Source organism: Lonchura striata, chromosome 1, assembly GCF_050655825.1.
Source record: "Lonchura striata isolate lonStrDom1 chromosome 1, ASM5065582v1, whole genome shotgun sequence".
NCBI lineage: Eukaryota > Metazoa > Chordata > Aves > Passeriformes > Estrildidae > Lonchura > Lonchura striata.
Window position 1 is genome coordinate 20,241,817 of NC_140703.1, and position 20,740 is coordinate 20,262,556.

General features: G+C 51.5%; 1 protein-coding gene across 2 annotated transcripts in view; it reads left to right on the forward strand.

Annotated features, from left to right (window-relative positions):
• SLCO2B1 (solute carrier organic anion transporter family member 2B1) overlaps positions 1-3,766 on the forward strand; it is a 31,096-nt gene extending 27,330 nt beyond the window's left edge. Inside the window, exons 12-15 of one of the 2 annotated variants that reach the window (XM_021544021.4) lie at positions 1,331-1,500; positions 2,289-2,353; positions 2,889-3,009; positions 3,239-3,766. In XM_021544021.4, the coding sequence (XP_021399696.2) occupies positions 1,331-1,500; positions 2,289-2,353; positions 2,889-3,009; positions 3,239-3,413 (531 nt within the window). In that variant the 3' untranslated portion in view covers positions 3,414-3,766. The remainder of the gene's footprint in view (positions 1-1,330; positions 1,501-2,288; positions 2,354-2,888; positions 3,010-3,238) is intronic. The other variant, XM_021544023.4, reaches the window with a different exon arrangement.
• The last annotated feature ends 16,974 nt before the right edge of the window (positions 3,767-20,740 follow it).

Consider the following 20,740-nt stretch of genomic DNA (forward strand, 5'->3'; position numbering starts at 1 on the left):
CCAGCTTTGCTGCAGCCTTTCCAGAGGGCACCATCTAAGCTTGGATGTAGGAACAAGGTTTTGGGAGACCCTGAGCTGCCCCTGCCTCTGGGATCATTCTTAGGCAAACTGCCACTCACTCTAGCAACAAAAATATGATGCCAATTTTATTTAAAGGTCTCTTTAAAACAAAAAATACAACCCAGAGGTTTCTTGTTTAAAACAGGAAAAAAACCAAAACAAACAAACAAACAAACAAAAAAAAAAAAAAAAAAAAAAAAAAAAAAGATAATTGTGACTAAATTAGAGAAAAGGTAAAATTCTTCATCCATCACCCCCAAGGCATCTTTCCTCTGCTGTAAGGCTGTGCTTGTTATTTATGAGCCTCTCTCTAAAGGTGAGGTTTTACATGTTAGATTTGTAAGGGTTAAATCTAACTCTCAAAGGTGAGGTGTTGCAGATGATAGATAAATATGATTGTTCATAAATAATACAGCTAGGATGAGAACAGTTCTCCCAGCCAGCCGGATGACACCCCTGCCCTCGGATGAGTCCTGGGGTGAAATGGGCTGTTCCATCCCACCCCCCAAAAGGTGTATGGCTCATCCCACACCTCTGTACCTTCCCCTGAAACATTAGTGTCTGTAACCCCATTGGCCCATGCCTTATCCCAACCCACCTAGGAGCCCCTGATAAGGGGGCTCTGAGGGGCCACGCGCCCTCTTGGAACCTCTTCCCCCCTCTTGGAACCTCCTCCCTCCTCTTGGAGCTTCGCCTCTCCTAAACCCTCCTTTTGTCTCTCCCCTCCTCCACCCTCTCAGGCCCGGCCACGTGCTGTGCCTGGGAGCACGAGGCAGGACCTTCTGCACCCCCAATAAACCTCTTTCCCCAAGAGCAACCTTCAGAGATCTCTGCCTCCATCCACCCACACTGTGCTGGAGCGTGGTATTCCCACAGTGAGGTTTTACATGTTAGATTTAAACTGCCCTGAGCTGTGGCTGAAGCTCTGCCCTGCACGCAACCGGGGGTGAAGGGGCTCGCAGCAGGACAGTGCCTGTCACAAGTGGCAGAGCCACCCTCCCAGCTAGGAATTCCTTCCCAATATCCCACCCATCCCTGCCCTCTGGCAGTGGGAAGCCATTCCCTGTGTCCTATCCCTCATTCCTTGTCCTCTGCAGCTCTCCTGGAGTACTGGACGTGGCTCTGAGCTCTCCCCGAAGTACTGAGTGTTAACGCCCACTAATTATTCCCAGGCAAATCTTATCCCTTCTCCTTCGCTCTTGCAGCTAGCAGCATTCCCTTCCATCTTCACATCCCTAGGCAGCCTCTGGATGTTGTCTCCTCTTTGCAGAACTACAGCGGGTGCAGCTGCATTGGGGGGCCGGGGCCAGCAGGTGTAGCCAGGCCGGGCACCTGCGGCACCGGCTGCTCCCACCTCTTCGTGCCCTTCGTGGTACTCTCCTGCCTGGCAGGCATCCTGGCCAGCATGTCCCACACGCCATCCTTCATGCTCATCCTCAGGTGGGCACAGCTTGGACACCGTCCTGGGCACCACAGAGGGCTTCCCAAGAGGATCTGTCAGGCAGGGAGAAGGATTTCTCCAGCTGTAGGACTGGGGATTAAACCAGCCCTGCCTGGGGGTTAAACCAGTCCTGAATGGGGGTTAAACCAGCCCTGAACCAGGGTTAAACTAGTCTTGAATGGGAGTTAAACCAGCCCTGAATGGGAGTTAAACCAGCCCTGAATGGGAGTTAAACCAGCCCTGGATTGCACTCATGCCCTGCTCCTGCCATGCCTTTACCTCGGCACAAGATGTGCCATTACGTGGGCAGTAATTCAGCACGGCAGTATTTGGACTCTTCCTAAGGCAGCTCTGTGTGAAGTGAATAAGTTAAATTACTTCCCTTTTACTTGCCAGCAGCCTCCCCTCCCTCCCAGTGCAGCTTCCCACAGCCTTGGGAAGGTGCCTGTGAGGTGGCACAGGATGAAGCCAGCCTCAGTGGGAACCTGGGCTGGTGGGGCTGGACCCCAGCATGGGTAAAGCTGAGGCAGAGGGGAAAGCCATGAGAGAATCTCTGTCTTAGTCTAGAAATGATACTTCCAAGATCTTCCTGGGTCTGGCGGGATTTTCAGGCCAAGGAAAGGCCACAGTCAGTGTTTAGCCTTAATGAATGAACCCTCATCAGCTTTGGTGATGTGAATGTGAGCTCCCTGGGATCCTTGGAGGCTGGGGGAAGGACAAGTGTGTGGGTGAGGTGTGTGCCAGGGAGGGATTGCCAGAGGGCATTTTGTTCCATTTTGTTTTTCAGGAGCATCCATCCTGAAGACAAATCATTCGCTGTTGGGATACAGTTCATGCTGTTGAGAGTTTTAGGTAAATTGAAGTGTGTTAAAATACCCTCCTGGAAAATAATGGCTACTCTTGGAGAGGGATTTCCCAGGGCAGGGAAAGATGCTGCCCTGAAGGGTCTGGGGGCACATGGTGGGGGATGAGACAAGGCAGCTCAAAGGGCTCCATCCATGTGTAGACAAAGGAGGGCTGGGAATGACTCCAGGTCCAGGAGCTCAGGCTGTGTGCAGACACTGCTCTGCCACCTCCAGCATGCCAGGGGGGCTCCAAACCCCATCCTGTGATACCACCAGTTATTTTTCCAAAATTCATGTTGTCCTGGAGACCTCCAGCATGTGCCACAGCAGCTGTGGGAAGGAGCAATAAATGCTCAGGGGATAGAGGAGGTGGGGACTACAACAGGCTGCCAGGGCACTGGTGGAGTCCCTGTCACTGAAGTGCTTGGGGGCACCTGGCTATGGCCCCTGGGGCTGTGTTCTGGGGTGGCTGTGGCCCCGGGACCATGTTTTGGGGTGCCTGGTGGGGAGGCCGGGCTGGGCTGATGCCGCGGGTGTTGCAGCGTGGATGCCGGGCCCGGTGCTGTACGGCAGTGCCATCGACACCAGCTGCATGCTGTGGGAGAGGAGGTGCGAGCGCAGGGCGGCCTGCAGATACTACGACAATACCCTCTTCAGACACAGGTAGGCACGGACAGACAGCGGGCTGGGGGACGCAGCACCAGGATCAGCTCCTTCAGCTCCTGGGCAAAGCACCAGGAACACCTGGGGACGCTCCCCTGCAGCCTGGGGTCACTCCAGCACAGCTCCCTGTCCGGGGCAGAGCCCATGCCTGGAACAGGGTCCCAGGGCCGGTGCCTGGAGCCCTCAGGAACATCCCCGCTCCCTGACCCGCACTGTCTGCACCCCACAGGTACCTGGGGCTGCAGTTTTTCTTCGAGGTGGGCGCCTTCCTGTGCTTCGGGGCCGTGTACCTGATCCTCAGGAAGCAGGAGAGGGAGGCCAGCCAGGAGGAGGAGACAAAGGCAGAGCCAGAGAAGGAGAAGCTGGCAGGAAATTCCACAAAGAGCCCGGAATCCAGGGTGTGACAGTGAAGTGTGGACTGTGGTCCCTGAATGTGCCCACACCGGAGCTGTGAGGGGTGAATGCTTGGAGTGATGGACTCTGGGGCTGCTTCCTGCTCTGCCGGCTGGGATGGACTCTTCCTGCAGCGCTGTGGATCCATCCACACGTTGTTTCCCTCCTCAGGAGTACAGCTTGTCCCTTCACATGGATTAGTCCTCACTCTTGAACATGTGGAGTCTGCAGCCTCCTGGATTTGTGTCCTTCGAAGCAGTTTTTCCTGCTGACCCTCTCGGCGCTGCCAACACTGAGCAGTAGCCATAAACCTGAAGAGGTTTTTTTTTAATAAATAATTTTTAAGAAATGGTTTTGTACTGAACATGCAGATCTCTGTGACTGATGCTTATAGTTCTTATTTTCTGTGTTATCAGCACTTATTTTCTGATGGTCATAGCTTGAAGCACATGGGAGTTCAGGTGCCTTCCTGGTTTGCAGTTGGAGAAGGGCAGAACTTTTCCCAGGGTTGCAGGATCAGAGGACGAGGTTGGAGCCCTCTTCAGACTGGGTAGAGCTTCTGGCTAAACCACCTAAGCCCAGTACCAGCCAGCCCTGGGCTCCCTGAAGGGGGTTCTGTCTGTAATTATGGGATGGAAGTCCAGCCTGGTGCTGTTTTGGTTCAGCTGCCTTTGTTTCCTGCATTCTTCTCACCCTGGGGCTCCTTCCTACCCAGGAGTGAATTGTGTTGCTCCTACCATCAGTGAGCAGCTGCAGCCACTGGGTAACTTGGTCGTTTTTAGCTCCAGGATGGAATTTAGTAGAGAAAACAAAACTTGTAAGTTCAACCCAAATATGCAGAAAAGAAATACACAGAGGGGAAAACTCATTCCCTCCTCCCACCCTGGCAGATATCCCCTGGGAAGAGCTGCGTGTGCAAAGAAGTGGAAGGGAAAAGGCCTGTGGTGAAGTGACTGAATTTAGCTATTTCTCCAAACTGTTTGCCCAGCCATTCTGAGGGACCCAGTTACCTCAGTGCAGATTGGGAACTTGATTGGAATTTTTAGAGGTTTGTGTTGGGTTTTTTTTCCTATTTTGTGCAGTGCCTTGTGCTCACAGAGTTGAGAGTTTACAGCCCTGTTCAGGCTACCAAGAAGTGATGTTTGGCTTCAGAGAAGTTTCTAGAAGGCAGAGGAGTGCATGGATGTTGCAGGGCTGTAGGTGCAGCCATCCAGACAAGGACGAGTAGCATTTGCTGATCACGACCTTTAGAAAGGCAAAACTGGGAAAGTTTTGCTCTATCCTGTTTTCCAAGGCACAGCCAGGCAGCATGTGTTGCTAAAGCAGCAGGAGAGGGATGGGGATGAGGTTCTTCGGGCAGGAGCAGGAAGAGGTGGGCCATTCCAGCTCCTGGGAGCCCAGGAATCTGTGGCATCCTAGGAGAAGAAGGTTCTTTCCTGGCTGAGCACAAGCCTTGGCTCCCAGACACTGTCCTGCTGTGCTCAGCTGAATCCCAAGTACTCCAAGGTACTTTCCACACCACAACAAACAAACAACAGCACCATTTGCTCCATGTGCGTGGGAAGTGAGGAGCTGCAGTGAGCTTTGCCAGGAACCTGCTGGAGATTCCACATTCTTTACCAGTGGAAGTGTGCAAGCCCAGGCTGGACTGGGGCTTGGAGGAACCTGGGGTAGTGGAAGTTGTCCTTGCCCATGGCAGGGGGTGGAATGGGATGATCTTTATGGCCTTTCCAACCAAAACCATTCCATGATTCCATGGTTCTCTCTCCTATCCTACTGGAGCCCCTCAGGGCTGTTCAGCCTTTCTGAAAGCCCCTCAAACCACTGAAAGCAGTGGTTCCATGTACAGAAAGGAACTGGAAAGGGGATAACCAAACTCTTTCCCAAAATAAACAGGGAGTTAAACTGCCTGTGGTGTTGCTGCATGTGGCAGATAAGCTGCACATCCCTCTGCTGCCTGGTTGAGATCCTGATGGATACAGGATGGCCTGGCCAGCTCACTCCCAGCCCCTTCTGACTGCTGAGCTCAGGGCTGCACATTCATTTTCCACTTGGAAAACTCCCATCACACCACAGAAAGGTCTGGTTCAGGCAATGCATGAGCTGGCACAGCCTGAATTCTTCCTTCCCTTGTTACCCCTCCAGCAGAGGACAGGTCCCTGTGGATAAATTCAAGGCACCTGCAAACTGTGTCTTAGCTCTAGGCCTGTTGCTCTTCTTTTGCTCTGGTAATTTCCATCAATTTGGGCTGGAGTTTCTAAAAAGAGAAATAAACCCACATTTCCCCATCCACTCCCCTGTGCTCTTTAAGAACACAATTGAAAGGGACTGGCTTGCCAGGAAAGATGAAAGAGAGGCACTTTGGAAAGGCTGCTCCCACCTTCCATCAGCAGGGAGGGGATAAAGCCCAGGGAATATGAAATGCTTGGCAGCAGGGAGGGAGCAGCAGGAGCAGTATTTGATGCAGAGCAAGGGGCAGGCAGGTAGGAGGGCTGCAGAGAAAGAAAGCAAAGGAAGGGGCAGCAGCAGCAAAATCCACCCCATGCCATTTGCCAGGTTCTCCCCAGAGGAGGTATCCCCTGCAGACAGCCTGAAACAGAAATTACAGAGCACTGAAGGGTACAGCTCGGGCAGCAGCCAGGAATCGCACTGGGGGGTTAACAGGAGCTAATCCAGCTGGGCCAGAACTCCACAGACTTCCTGGAACTGGAGCACTGGACTTTTCCATGCAGCACTTTGTGGTACCAGGGTCACAGACCTGGAGGCAGAATGGTGCCTTTAAGGCTGGTGAGAATTGCACAGGGTCAAGAGAATGAATTAGAGCTGGAGGGAAGGACCCAAAGCACTAACGGAGCCAAGGGCTGCTTTAGGGCCTAGACAAAGTCTGGAAAAAGAGCAAAGCTGAAGCTTTTAAATCACCCTTGGTGTGTTCAGCTCAGCCAGATCTCTCCCCAGAGTGCTCCTGGCCACTGCTGCAGCCAGACCCAGAGAGTTTCTCCAGCTGTGCTGCTTGTTTTCCAGCACAGGGGATAGGGACAGTCCCAGGCAGATTCTGTGGCTGTTTGCAGGGGCGAACAAAACATGAACAAAACATGAATCAAAACCCACTGGATGTTTCTGTTCAAACCCACTGAAGCTGCCTCTGGCAACCTGAAATCTGCTCCCAGGAAGTGCTCACTGAGGAGACACAGTTTGCAGCCACAAGACAAAGAATTGCTGTGCCTAGGAGTGAGGCAGAGCTGTAGGTGGAATCCAGCCCCCAGGCTGGGGAAGAGGAAGGCAAACACCCTGTAGATGTTACACTGAAGTTCAGGAAAATCTGGGAAGTTCCCACTTTTCAGTTCAGAGGCACACTGAAAAGACTTGCCAAGGAATCACTGAAATGCTACCAATTAAAACAATTCCCAGAAACTGGACGTTTCCAGGGATCTCAGAAGGGGAAAACAGAGCAATCAGGCAGATCCAGACCCAGCTCAGCACTGCTCCCTGGAAAGATGCTGAAGAAGTGACTCATCCACGTGCAGTCACTTGGATGAGGATGTCATGGATTGTCTCACACCGATCACATCAAACATTTAATTTCTCCTTTGGGCGGGTACCTCTCCCACCTCGAGAAACTGCACTGCCTCCTGACTGAAGGAAGGATTTTGACCCTTGTTCCCATAAACCAATTATCAGCCAGATGGAATTATGCAGAGATTAGAAAAAGAGGAGAAAAAACAGGCTTAATTGGAAAGCTTCAGTTCCAGGAGCTGCAGGTAGTTTGCTGCCTGCCCAAAAGGATTTATCTACAAGAATCTCACCAGAGTCTGTCCTGTCTCTAGGACTAATCAATATTTCAATTAATTACTTGGACGATGAGAAAAGCAGGAGCTAAACTTTTCTGCTCACAATCACAACAGCAGGATTGGAATCCCAGTCATTCACAGCAGATTGGAAAAATGCTGTGAAATGGATAATACTGAGATTTACGAGAGCAAAACAGTGGTGCAGGGGAAGGAGGGCTGGGGTGCAGAGTTTGCCCTATGAGAAAGGGGATGTGGCACCAGCTCATAATGCAACAGAAGAGTTTTAAGCTCATATTGTCCCTTTAAATTAAAGTGGCATTCACCAAAATCCTCTGGCTGTCCTGTGAGGGGAAGATACAACCCCTTGTACTTGGAGGCATAAAATTATCTCCCCATGTTGCTGAATTGAATAACTTTCCCTGCTTATTGCCAAGTGCATCTCCTCCAGTTATGCCCTCTTGAAGGTCCAAGCAAACAGAGCAGAGTAAATCAGGAATTATCTCCTGAGCTTAGAGACAGGTTGAGTAATGATTACTCCTGAAGTATGGAATTCATCTTTGGGGCTTAATGGACTTGCAGTGGAGCTGCAGGAGCGAGTTGCTGAGGGTACTGAAGTGATTGTAGCCAGGGAAGGGCATCCTTTATCCTGCAGAGGCGATGAGAGCTGGCACTGCTTGCCGAGTGCACTCCCAGCCCCAGCCCAACCCCAGCCTCTTCTGGTGCTTCCAGGGTGCTGAAGGGCAGAAGTGCTTTTACATGTTGCTGATAAAGGATTCTAATCCCTCTCCCCTCACTTTTCAAGTGAGAATGGCATTTTCTGAAGAGACCAGAACCTGAGAGGGTTCCAAGATGTGCACACTGGTGCAACTTTATGAGCAAACTCAGGAAAAATAACTTTCCCTGATAAGTTTGCTACTGAATTCTTCTTGACCTGCTGTCAAAAAATACTTCCTTTTCCACCCTCCCCATCTCCTGTCTGTCCCAGTGCCATGACCTAATTACACACTGGGCACTGAATGTGTCCCAGTTGCACTCAGTAGCTTTGGGTCTCTGTGGTCATTTTTCTTTGCCCCCACAGTTTCTGATGTCTTGTGACTGCAGGAGTGCTCTGGAGCACAAATAATGAGATATCCCAAAACCTGTGGTCTGTGTGTGAAAGCTCCTGAAGGAACAGTAAATCCAGGAGGATGGGGATGGCGTGCTGAGAAATGGAGACGCTGTTGATGGTAATCAAACTGGGAACACTAAGGAAAACTCCATTCCCAGTATGCCTGTTGGGGTATAGCCCCCACAGCCCCAGGACGGGACAGACCCATGAGGATCGGCCCAGAGGAAGATGGCAGCAGCTGCGCATGATTCACAAAAGCCAAATTAAGATTTTAAGGCAAAAGACACCAGGTACACACCCCTTTCCAAAAGCCATTTGTTATTGCAAACAGAGGAATCAAAGAAAGACAGAAAGGCCTGGATATTTTGGAGGCCTGGCATCATTCCTGGGATGATCCTGAGCAGACTGAGGCACACTGGCCTTGGGACTGGCAGGCATGTGGGCAGCAGAGGGGCACTGGGGGAAATCCAAGAGCAAGAGCCTGGAATTCAGCTGGACTAAAAGTGTCCCTTTCCTATCCCAAAGGTCTCACATGGAATCTTGCTGCATTCCTCTCCTGCACCTAGGGCAGAAGGGGCACAGCCCACTGTCCCTTCCAGCAGGGAGGTGACATCTCCAGCTGTCCCAGGGCTGGGCTCACCTGGCCTGAGGATGGTCAGGCACACAAAGGTTTCTCTGGGCCCTGCTGACATGGCAGGCAAGCCCAAAGGAAGTAATAGCTTTCCAGTTTCCAGGAAACTGGGGGGGGGGGGGGGGGGGAGGGAAAGGCTGTGGCTAACAGCTGGAATGTCAATCCCTGAAGCCCCAGCTGCAAAGTTTCCTGCATTTCTCATTCCTCAGGGGAGCCGTTGCAGAAGTTGTTGTGGGAACAGAGGATGCAGGTGTGAGCAGTGCCTAAAATACAGCTGTGAAGAGGAAGCATCCACTTCCAGTACCCCCAAACATGGGGAACCGCCAAAGGCTGCTGGAACAAGCCCTGCAGGCAGAAACAGGCACAGCAGCCCTGCCAGAGCACGGGCTTGGCTCTCTGCACTTCAACAAAATAAAAATACACCAGGTTCATGGAGTGGCAGAGAGATAATCCCCATCACAGGGCAATCTATGGTTGAAAATAAGGCTGCATCCCTGCTGGAGAGCAGGGTTAGCTGGGATATTGGGAAGGAATCCTTCCCTGAGAGGGTGGGGAGGCCCTGTACAGGTTAGCCAAAGAAGCTGTGCCTGCTCTGGATCCCTGTCAGTGCCCCAAGCCTTGGCAGGGCTGGAACAAGGTGGTATTTCAGGTTCCTTCCAGCCCAAGGCAGAATCTGTGATTCTATTCTATGATTCTCAAGGTCAGGGCCCCTGGAGTGGATGGAGAATCACAGGATCAAAGAATCACAGGGTCACAGGATCACAGGGTCACAGGATCACAGGGTCACAGGGTCACAGGATCACAGACTCTCAGAATCACAGCACCACAGGATCACAGGGTCACAGAAGCACACTGCTCCTTGTCCTTCACTCCTACAAACCCTGTCCCCACTTCCCTTTGCAGTTGACTTCAGGAGTGAGACCCCCTCACCAGAGCACTGCTTCTGACCCCAGGCTGTTCCAGGATGTTTCCCTGCTCCTTGCAGGGCAATTGGAGCTCTGCCCTGTGCTCCTGATCCCAACAAGCCTGAGAAGGATTTTTTGACTGTACATTCTCCCTGCCCTTCAGCCATGTTCCTGGGGGCTTTGTCACACAGCCCTCATCCTCTGTGCCCTCACATTCCTCTGGCTGCTGTGGTTTAGTGCAGAGAGAGCTCTGGGGCTTTAATTCTGAGATTAATAAATTATAATTCCACTTCCATGCTTCTCTTCCACAAAGCGAAAAAGTTAGGTGTAGGATTCCTATTTTCTGAGGGGGAAAAATTAAAAAAAATTAAAAGAAAAGAAGAAATGAGATGCTTCTGTTGTGCCTGCTAGTGCTGGCTCCCCTGGGAATCAGCTCCTTCCCAGTCACACAGAAACATCTCAGCTGCTGAGGTCAGTAAGGATCTGCTCAGGGGCTGCTGCTGCTAGGGGCAGCTGCTCTCTGCCATCCAGTTCGCCTCAGACTCCTCCAGACACAGCAATAATAAGTGAACTCAAAGTCCCGAAGCCAGGAATAAATCATGACACGGGTGACACTTGTAATTGAGAGTTTCTTAATTGCTGTGTTTGATTAAAGAGAGCTGCCGGCTTTGTGCATAAAAGGCAGAGACTCTAGAAACCCAGGGTAGGAATAAAAGAGGATAAGAAGATGATGGGAACAGAAAAACTTGAGATCAAGGAGAAGAAAGGCTCAGGAGAAATCTCCTTTGAGTACCAGAGAGAAGGGAGACAAATATAGAAGAGTGGTTTCACTTGTGACTACATCCATGTTTATTTCTGCCCTTTTGGGGCAGAAATACAGGGATTTGTGCACTCCTGGTGTGAAATGCAGCAGCTATTTAGCACCACAAAGCACCAAAGATAAAGGCAGCATATCAAAAAGAACTTAAACTGATGGGGAAAATTGCTTATTTTTGTTGAAATAAGCCCCGGGAAATAGGAAAACCTTTCATTAGAACTTCAGTGGCTGTGCTGCTGGGAGGACAATGCTCCAAAAAAGCCAGGAGCTGCAACCTGTGCCAGATGTGGCTCTTGCCTCTGCAGCTGCTCCAAGGTCAGGGAGACATCCCTGTGCATCTCAGGGGATGAGGGTGGCTCTCCTGCCCCAGGCTGTCTTCCAGGGATATTCCTGACCTCTGCAAGTGGTTCAGGGGGAAATCCAGAATATTGATCACAGGGAGACAACAAGCCCAGAGAAAAGAGTAAGAGAAATGGGGAAAGATTCCCTTCTTGGAGGAAAAATTCCTTCCTGAGGTGTTATTCCCTCCCATGAGGATTTTTGCCAGCCCAGGTGGACAAAGCTGGGGGAGCAGAGTGGTTGAGGAGCCCAGAGAGGGTCCAGCTTTAGGAAGAGCACGACCAGCACAGGATATGTGTACTTTTCTCAGACTTTGCTTTCCTCTTGCCCACTGTTTTCCTCATTTAGGAATTACACCGAGCAGGAACCTGTCTCTGTCCTGGTTGGACAAGTGTGGATAGGAATGGCAATGATGCTTAAAGGCTGCAAGGCTGAGCCTGGCTTAGGTAAATCCTCCATCCTGTTCAGTTTTTTTTCCAATTCAGATGACTTTTTTGTCTTTATATGAACTCCTTAGCACCAACCTCATTGCTCCCAGGTGGAAGCTGGAGACTTGGTGACACTGCAGGAATAAAGATACGCCATTTCCTCCCGCTTCCATTGCTGTCCTGCCTGCTGTCTCCAGCCAGCTCTGAGCAGGTCTGCTCTGAATGAAAACAGTATCTGTGCTCTGGGTTAGTGGAAAGAGAGGAGAAGGAGAAATCCTGGTGCAGCAGAGGCTTGCAGGGAGTTGGTGCCTGGGCACTGGGCCACGCTGGGGCAGGCCAGCTCTGACACTGGGGATTTCCACAAATAAATGCACAAACAGTTCCAGCTGCAGCCAAAATCTTCAGGAGCCCCCCTGAGTGTCTGCCTTTCACTGACTGATACAGGGGCTTTCAATGTACAGACAGTGCACTACAAAAGCTTCACCTGGGTGCAAATTTGACCCTAAGAAATCTTTGCCTTGAGCTAAAACAGTGTAAAATTTGGGGTACTCTGTAGATAGCTTTTTTTCCCTTCCCTTTAAAAAACCTTCAAATACATGATGTGGTTTTAATGAAAAACAGCTCCCCAATAATCTGCAGCACAGGCTCATGAAATTTCCAGACTCATTAATTTAGAAATCATCACCAAAAAAAACTGGGGTTTGATGATTTCTAATGATTTCTTTTGTGAACAGAGAGTCAAACTGAGCTGCTTCACTCTTACAGCTCCCAATTACTTCCCACTGATGAGTTTTTTCCCCGCATCACTTATGTCTGTCTCTCTTTAAGCTTTGACAAATGTGAGGGCTTCTGTCACAGACAAATGGTGCATCACACCTTTGGAAAGCTCAGGAGCATCTTCATCTTGTTCCTCTTGTCACACATCCTCAGCCTTCCTTCCTGTGACAGCAGTGTCCCCGGGAGTTTCAGGGCTGGGTTCAGAGATCCACTCATCCACCATCCTTCTGGGAAACAGCACAACATCCACAAGCAGCATCCTCCTGGCCTTTTCACACCTCAAGGGGCTTAGGAAAGATGGGGACAGACATTTAGGTAGGTCCTGTAGTGAGAGGACAAGCAGGAGGGCTTTAAACTAAAAGAGGGACGATTCAGACCAGGTATGAGGATTTTTTACGTTGAGGGTGGGGAGGCGCAGGTTGCCCAGAGAGGTGGTGGCTGCCCCTGGATCCCTGGAAACATTCTAGGAGAGGCTGGACAGCCTCTGAGCTGCTGACCCAGGGGAAGGTGTCCCTGCCCGTGGCAGGGGCTGGACTGGCTGAGCTTTCACAGGTCCCAGAGCATCTGTGATTCCTGTAAGCTGCAGTGCAGGAGCTGCTCCTCCCTGTGCCATCCACCTGGCTTTATTTGCCCTCTTCAGGTGTGCCCAGACCTCTGGGTGATCTCTGCAGGGCTGGCACCACCGAGAGGAGGGACAGCAGCAGTGGCACTGTGCCTCTTCTCCCCTTACATCCACGGCTGCACTGCTGGGTCCAGTTTCAGCATCTCGCCCCAAGGACAGCCCAAAGGGAGCTCAGGTGACAGCAGTGAGAATAATCAGGGGCCAGGAAAACATGAGGTACTGGGAAGCAGTCGGTGTCATTTAATCTGGAGGGAGGAGGCAGAGAGGAGACAATGGCAGTGTTCAATTATGCAAAAGGTCATTGCCAAGGGGGGAGCTTGGAGCTTCTAGGCACAGCAGCAGAAAGCATGGCCTGAAATTTTGTCAAGGACAGCCAGGCTGGGACGGCGTTTCCAGCTCCCAGCACACAGCCCGGGGCTGAGTGAGGAGGGAGAGAGGCAGGGGCTCAGTCAGCCATCTGGGAGGGGTTTCATGGCACTGACCCTTTTTGGGGACACTCTGCTGTGAATGAGCAGCTCAGGGGCCCTGAAAGGATCCCTATCAAAGGTATTGGCAAAGTGGGTTTAATATAAACTTAGAAAAAGGTAGCTGAACAAAACTCAGTGGCGAGGGTCCAATGTCACTGCCCACAGGGGTGGAACACAGAGGGAAATCAAGTTAGGATCGATTAGAAGGGTTTGCACAGAGGCTGAAGGCACAGAAGGGTAAGTAAGACCCCCCTGCTGAGTGGAGCCACTCACTGCCCAAAATCCTGATGGAGCTGAGCTGGGGCCAGCTCCAGTCTTGGTCTCAGACTTGGACAGGGATTTCTGCCTAAAAGATTTAACCACAGGGATTAATTAGTGCTAATTCAGAGCCTCAGCAAGGATCTGTTAGGCACAGAGGGTCTCTCCCCTGGTCAAGGAAGGATCTCAGTCCTGGGTGAGGAATCTCAAGCCCTGGGAGATGTCCCTGCTCCAGGGAAGATCCCACCATGCAGCCACACCTCCAGGAAGGTTCCCCAGACTATCACATCTATGGGATGAAGCAGTCGGACTGTGGACAAATTGCATCCCTTGGGAAAAGCCAGCATGAGTCTCCTGGTAGCCACAGCTGTCTTTATTCCTTGCTGAAGGAGCCCTGGAAAAACCCTGTGATTCATGTATTGTTCCCATGATCCGTGTTCCAAGCTCTCACACCCTGTTTTCCACACTCCTGCTCTGGGGGATTCCTGGAGGAATTCTTGGCTCACACACAGCTGAAGCCTCCACATCCTTTAGAGCTAAAGTACTGCTGGTTTGAGGGGTGCAGTGCCGAGCTCAGACACTGAGCTCTCCTGGTCCCACCCAGCCTTGCTTTTGGCTAATCTGGTGCCCCAGAGCCCCAAACTGGCTTGCCCTGTGCTGGCTGTCAGCAGCCAGGAGCTGAACACCCCAAAGCTTGGGGGGACCCACCCTGGGGGAAGTGCCAAGGGGAAAAAGCTGCCCAGGAGCAGGGAGGTCCTGTCAGCTGTGCCTGCGCTCCTTGGAAAGCAATTCTACACTGATGGATCTGCTCCTTGGCCAGGCTCTGAAAGAGCAGGGAGATAAATGGGAGAGGCTGTGGGGAAGAGTTATGGGAATGATCCAGGAGCTGGAAAAGCTGGGAAAGCATGGGAGATGAAAGCTGCCCTGCCAGGGAGATTAGGGCAGCAAGAGGCTGCTGAGCTGCTCCCCGTGCTTGCCAGTGGGGACAGAGAATTCCTGAGGGGAAGGGATCTCAAATGCTCCTTGAGCTGGAGTTCAGGGGCTCACAAAGCCTTTGGACTCCCTCCTGGACTGAGGGTGGGACTGTTGGGGTGTCCTGTGCAGGGCCAGGAGTGGTTCTTGCTGAGCCCTGTGGTTCTGTTCCAGACCATTCCATGGTTATTTGGAGAAGACCTGGCTGGCACAGGCTGAGGAGAGCCAGCAATTAAGCAACATGGCTAATTGCAGGTTATGAGCTCTCAGTAACCCCGAAGGAATTCCAGCACTGAGACCTCCCTGTGTCCCTCCTGCTGTGCCAGGGATACCTCTCGGGGCTCTTTGGGAAAGGACCACACCTGGAAGTGACCAGTGACAGAAATGCTCCCTGGAGGGGGTATTTCCACCAGGAAATCCAAGGGAATGGCATAGACAGCAGCATGGTGTGGGACAGGACCTCCTGCCTGCTTCACCAAGGAGCCTGAGGGGCCCTGGCATGGACAGGAGCTGGGGCAGAGGACAGAGCTGGGGGAAGTGAGGGATGGGGAGGGCAATGGATGGGCCCAAGGCTCCTGCTTGGCCCTTTCCCTGCTGCCAGCACCACCTCCCTCTTCTTCTTGTCGGAAATGCCCCAACCTGGCTCCAGCCCAAGGGATTGAAGAGCCCCCCACAGCAAAGTCCTGCTGTGGGTTGGATGGAGAGGGGTCAGCTGCCAAGCTGGCATCTTTTAGCCAGCATTCATTGCTCTGCTTCCTCTTCTTGCAGCTGGAATCCCAGTTTGGAAGTGTCCCAGCCACTCTTTTTCTCTGCATCTGAAGCTAAACCAGGGCCCTGCTGCAAAGGGCAGAGCACAACTTTGCTCACAACTTACTACCCAGCTTTTGACTGTGTCCATTGTCCATTAAAATGGAGATAAAACAAAAAAAAAAAAAGTCATTAGCAGTTTAGCAGAGGGTCAGAAAGCAGGTTATTGACTTGCTTTATCACAGCTCCGGAATCCTCCTAAGAATAGAGCACTTTAGATTAATTGGGGGGAAAATGGATTGGAAAGTTGCAATTAAGTTGATGGCATAATTTTGGGGGGAAAAAAACAGGTGTTCTGCCACAGCTGTAGTTCTCTCTCTGATTTTAATTGGCATGCCAGTCCCAATTGTCTGTATTGATAAAATGCTGTCCATTAAAAAAATAAATGTATCATTAGCATTGGTTTAAAAGGTCCAAACATTTTAAAGGAAAAAAAAGATTATTAAAACCCAGAAAAACTTCAACAGATTTTTTTTTTATTTAACCTTTCAGAAGTTTGGGGTAATTGTCTCAGCTCTGTGCAGGAGTGAGGGAGACGAGCGGGATGCTTAATTGCCCTGCCGCTGGAGGAGCTGGCAGTGCCTTTTAGCCACACCCAGTGACACCGGGGATGTCATTAGCGGGGCTTTCATCGAGCGTTCTGCAGCCCCTGGGACACGGGGGGCACTGGGTGAGGCTGCAAAGCCAGCATTGATGGGAAGGATCATTTCTGCAGGGCACCGAACCAGGATCCTGCCTGGAAGGGAGCACGGCCCATCCGGAACTTCTTTGCATGGATCTTTCTGTTAACAGCTCTGCCTGAGAGGCTTTTCCATGGCATCACAGGGTTTTGGGAGGGTCCCTGAAGCCCAAGTCATTCCCACTCCTGCCATGGACAGCAAGGACACCTTCTGCTCTCCCGGGATGCTCCAAGCCCCATCCAGCCTGGCGTTGGGAACTTCCAGGGATCCAGGAGCAGCCACCAGCACTCTTGAGAAACCCGTGTCAGTGCCTCAGCACCCCTGCAGGAAGGAATTTTTCCAGCCTGGATAACTCACGGGGTTCCTGCACCACTCTGCAGAGGCAGCACCTGGCCAGCACAAACAAGCTGAAGTTTCAGACCAAGCAAGTTTCTGACAGCACCACTGAGTGCTCCAGAGGAAAGCAGGTTTTGCTCTCTGTGCCTCCGCCTGGTATTCGCCATCTGTGCTGGCACCAGGACAAGTCTCTGAGGTCCTGAGGGGTCCGTGGAACTCAGGGGATGCCATGGTGCTGAGCACAGAGGACTCAAGGCACTGGGGGGAAAAGGAAGGAGAAACTGAGTTTCTGCCCTTCTAATAATGTGCCTGCTTGATTAAAGCCAAAACATCCTTCACTGCATTTAGATTAGAGGAGTGAATTTGGAAGTGTGGACCCTAATAACTTCAGGCTGGCAAAGGGCAATTCCATTCGCTTGCCCTGAGCTTTCCCAAAGGCTTTTGCTGAAATTCTCCATCTCAGCAATGCCACCACTTCTTCTTGGGTGTTTATACCCTTCAAACCACTCTGCACAGGCTTCAGATTCTCCTTTGCCATCATTCACTTGAGCTTTTCATATTTAACTCCACTAATCTCCCACCAATAAATCATTGCCTCCCAGCCCTTCATCATTTTCAGCGCTGTTCCCAAATCCCTTGGAGATGCTCACACCCATCAGGCACTGAGGTAATTAATAGATGGCAGATCTCTGCCAGGGCCGAGCTGCACTCCCTGGAAAACAGCCAGGGAAGGGAAGGGAAGGGAAGGGAAGGGAAGGGAAGGGAAGGGAAGGGAAGGGAAGGGAAGGGAAGGGAAGGGAAGGGAAGGGAAGGGAAGGGAAGGGAAGGGAAGGGAAGGGAAGGGAAGGGAAGGGAAGGGAAGGGAAGGGAAGGGAAGGGAAGGGAAGGGAAGGGAAGGGAAGGGAAGGGAAGGGAAGGGAAGGGCAGCCACAGTTGTGTGCAGAGCATCAGCTGACCAGTGAGAGAAAGAGAAGAAGCCAAGTTCCTCTTGGAAGGGCATGGTCCCAGAGAGTGCAGATCTGGATGTGGGCTCTCTGGGCCCCATAAATCCCACCCAGACCTGCCATGCTGAGGCAGCACAGAGATCTTTTTGGGGGCAGCAGCCACAACACCACTCAGACTGGACGCCTGACCAAACTTCCCCTTCAATAACTCATCTGTGGAGTGATTCCCCTTCTCCAAGACACAGTCACCTCTTCCTCCTGCAGAAAGAGAAGAGAGAGCTCAGCAGGCTGAGCAATGTGGCTGAGGAATAATGAGTGGTGTCACCTCTCTTTGCAGGGTCAGGAAAGGGGTGAGGACGCTGCAAATGATGCTGCTGAGAGGAAGATTTATTAACCTCTTGTTCTCTTCTTTTTTTAGCACTCTCAAAGTCACCAACATGCTTCTGCACTGCTTCCAAAAATGAGGAGTTGCAGGTGCTGATAGCATCTGACTTCTCTGATTTACTGAAAGCTGCTGGGGAGAGGAAGCAGAGATAAAGGGAGCCGATTCATGCTGCTGTCCCATGGGGATGGGTCCGCTGGGGACACCACCAGACACAGAGCATTCCTACAGAATGTTTCCCAGAGAATTTGAGGCTACCCCATCCATGGAAGTATTCCAGGACAGGCTGGCTGTGGCTTGGAGCAGCCTGGGACAGTGGAAGGTGTCCCTGTCCATGGCAGGGGTGGCACTGGGTGGACTTTAAGGTCACCTCCAACCCACACCTTTCTAGAGGGCTCATTAAGGAAAATCTCCTGTACTTCGAGGGAGACCAGCAGGCTGCTGGTGCTGTCATGTCTAATGAAATCACATGTCATTGTGTAAACCTGCCAGTGTCTCCACATGTCCCTGTGAGACTCCTGCTGCCATCCTTAGCTGTGAGGAGCATGGGGGGAGGAACGTGTCCATGCAGATGTTATCTGTATAGATAAGGGCTGGTGGCCTTGCACTTGACAGCTCTGCAGGCATAGAGTCCATCTATCTGCTTTGTGGGCTCAAGCCAGCACACACAATCAACTTCAGAGATGCCGTATGGAACAGTGATACTGCTTTCTGGTAAAAGGGAGGGGGGAAATGTCCTCAGATAGCAGCAGCCAAGAGAAAACTTTGTGAAGAGGTCAAGGATAGGGGTTTGTGGAAAGTGAAGGTATCCACAGAGGCTGAGAAGGTGTGAGCAAGGATACAAGGCCAAGAACAGCCAGAAAACCACTTACAGCACACTGGAGAGGGCTGTGGGAGAGCTTTGGGGATTTTTGTTTTTTCTGGACACTGTGCAAGGACTTTGCCGCCAATATTGAAGCAGAAAGCAAAGGATGTTTAGGAGCACCTCTTGTGCTTGGCTCTGCTTGCTCACCGGTTTCTGCAGCTCGCTCTCAGGGCACCAAGTCCAGTGAAATTAAAGGATCCTGGCTGAGAGAAATCCAGCCTAAGCAACCTGATATTCAGCAAGAAAATCACACCTAAGGGGGTGTGACACCCTCAGATGTTCTCTGGGTCAGCAGTGGTGGGATCAGGGCCAGGAGGGCTCTACTGTAACCAGCCCTTGGAAAACCCTGTGTCTTTACCCCCACACTGAGCAAAGAGGCAGGCAAGGGTGGCATGTCAGCAGCATGCCTGCCCTCCCATCCATCTTCCCTGGCCTCAGGAATTAAACAGCAGAGCAAATATGGCCTCCCTGTCAGACCTGGCCGGGTGCTGTGCTCCTGTTTGCCTTGTGCTTTTCAAGGACTGCCATCAGGGAAAGTCTGACACAGAACAGCACAGGCCTGGGGCAGCAGGAGGGGGGTCCTGGCAGGGGATAAGCAGCGGACATCAGCTGGAAGGAGGCAAGGGAGGAATAATTATCCATCCAGCAGAGGGCAGGTGCTGTGGTGTGGCCATGGCTTGAGGCAGCCATTCCCAGAGATTCCCACTCACACCTCCAGATTTATGAGCTTGTTCTGTCTGCCCATTGGGAACATCTGCTCTGAGGGGAGTAAGGAGGCAGGAGATGTGGCCTGGGGAGGTCAAGCCTGAGGAGATCTCATTTAGCTGTTTCTTCTCCCCTCTTTCCCTCAGTTTCTCTGTGTTGTAAGAGCCTCACGGCAGCTGGTGCCTTTTACTTTTACTCCAGATTGAACATCATGGAAAAATCCAAAGTAAAACCTGTTCACAGTTTCGGGGATGGAAGCTGCCAGCGTGGAGGATGTGTCTGCATGAGTCCTTGCAGGAGTCGGTGGGCACCCAGCCCTGCCAGTGCGTGCTGCTTCAAGGATGCAGGACACCTCCACCCCACATGGGATGTGTGCTTGCTGCCTTAACACTTGGCTCCCAAGAGCCTTCCCAATCTCCTGATTTCACAAGGAATCACCATCTTCCACAAAACGTGCTTTCTATTGCAGGTGTTTCCTGACCCTGAGTCCAATTTCTCCTTTCTCTGTGTGGACAGCTCTCTGGGAAGCAGATCTGCTATGGAAACACTCCTGTCCTGGCAGGATCTGAGTGTCGAGGGGGAGCTTGTGAGACCGACAACTGTGCTGTCCTTGTGTTGTAAATGCAGGTGAACCCGGTGGGAAGAAATTACGATGTCTGGCTTTAGTTCAGAAGGCTGAATTGTTTCTTTATTATAATGATACTATAATACATTGATATACTATTTAAAGGAGATATTAAAACTATATACTTATTTCTTCTATCTACCACATCTAACTCACAACTTGTGACCCTCTCTCAAGAGTCCAGCCCCAGATGGGTCGGATTGGCCATCAGACTCAAACAATCCTCAGCAGAATCTAGTTAAGGAATCACTCTAGGTAAACAATTCTCCAAACACATTCCACATGGGAAAACAAGGAGTGGAAATAGAAATTTTCTTTCCTCTGTGCTCCTCTATGAAAAATCCTGAGAAAGAGAAGAATGTGCCTGCCACACCTCAGCCACCCCCAGGTGCTGCTCTTCAGAGGAGGAGCTGGCAGGATGAGGTGTGCCAGCCCTGTGCAAAATAACCCTCTCACCCTGTCCAAAATAACCCCTGGCCTCTGCCAAGTCTTTCCCAGCCCGGGCCCAGCTTCAGCCTGCATTTCCTCCCTGGGGGATGATGCTGCACCTCGGAGCCCTGTGGGCAGTCCCCAGGAGTGCAGCATCCTCACCCCAGGCTGATGAAGCACAGCCTGCCTCGGCACTATGCCTTGGAGAAGGTGGCTTAATCCTTATCAGCCGAGGAGAATTCCGTCAAACAAGCGGCAGCAGGGAAATGGAAATGCGGAGATCCATAATTCATGACAGAGAGAACACATTTAATAGGTGTGCTCAGCAGCAGCCCGGCTCAACACCTTGTTCTCCATGCCGGGGATGATGTCAGGTCACTTGGGATTAGCTCTTTGTTCTCCAGGGCTCCATCTGCCATCCCGAGCTTGGTGCAGGATGAGCCCTGTGCCCAC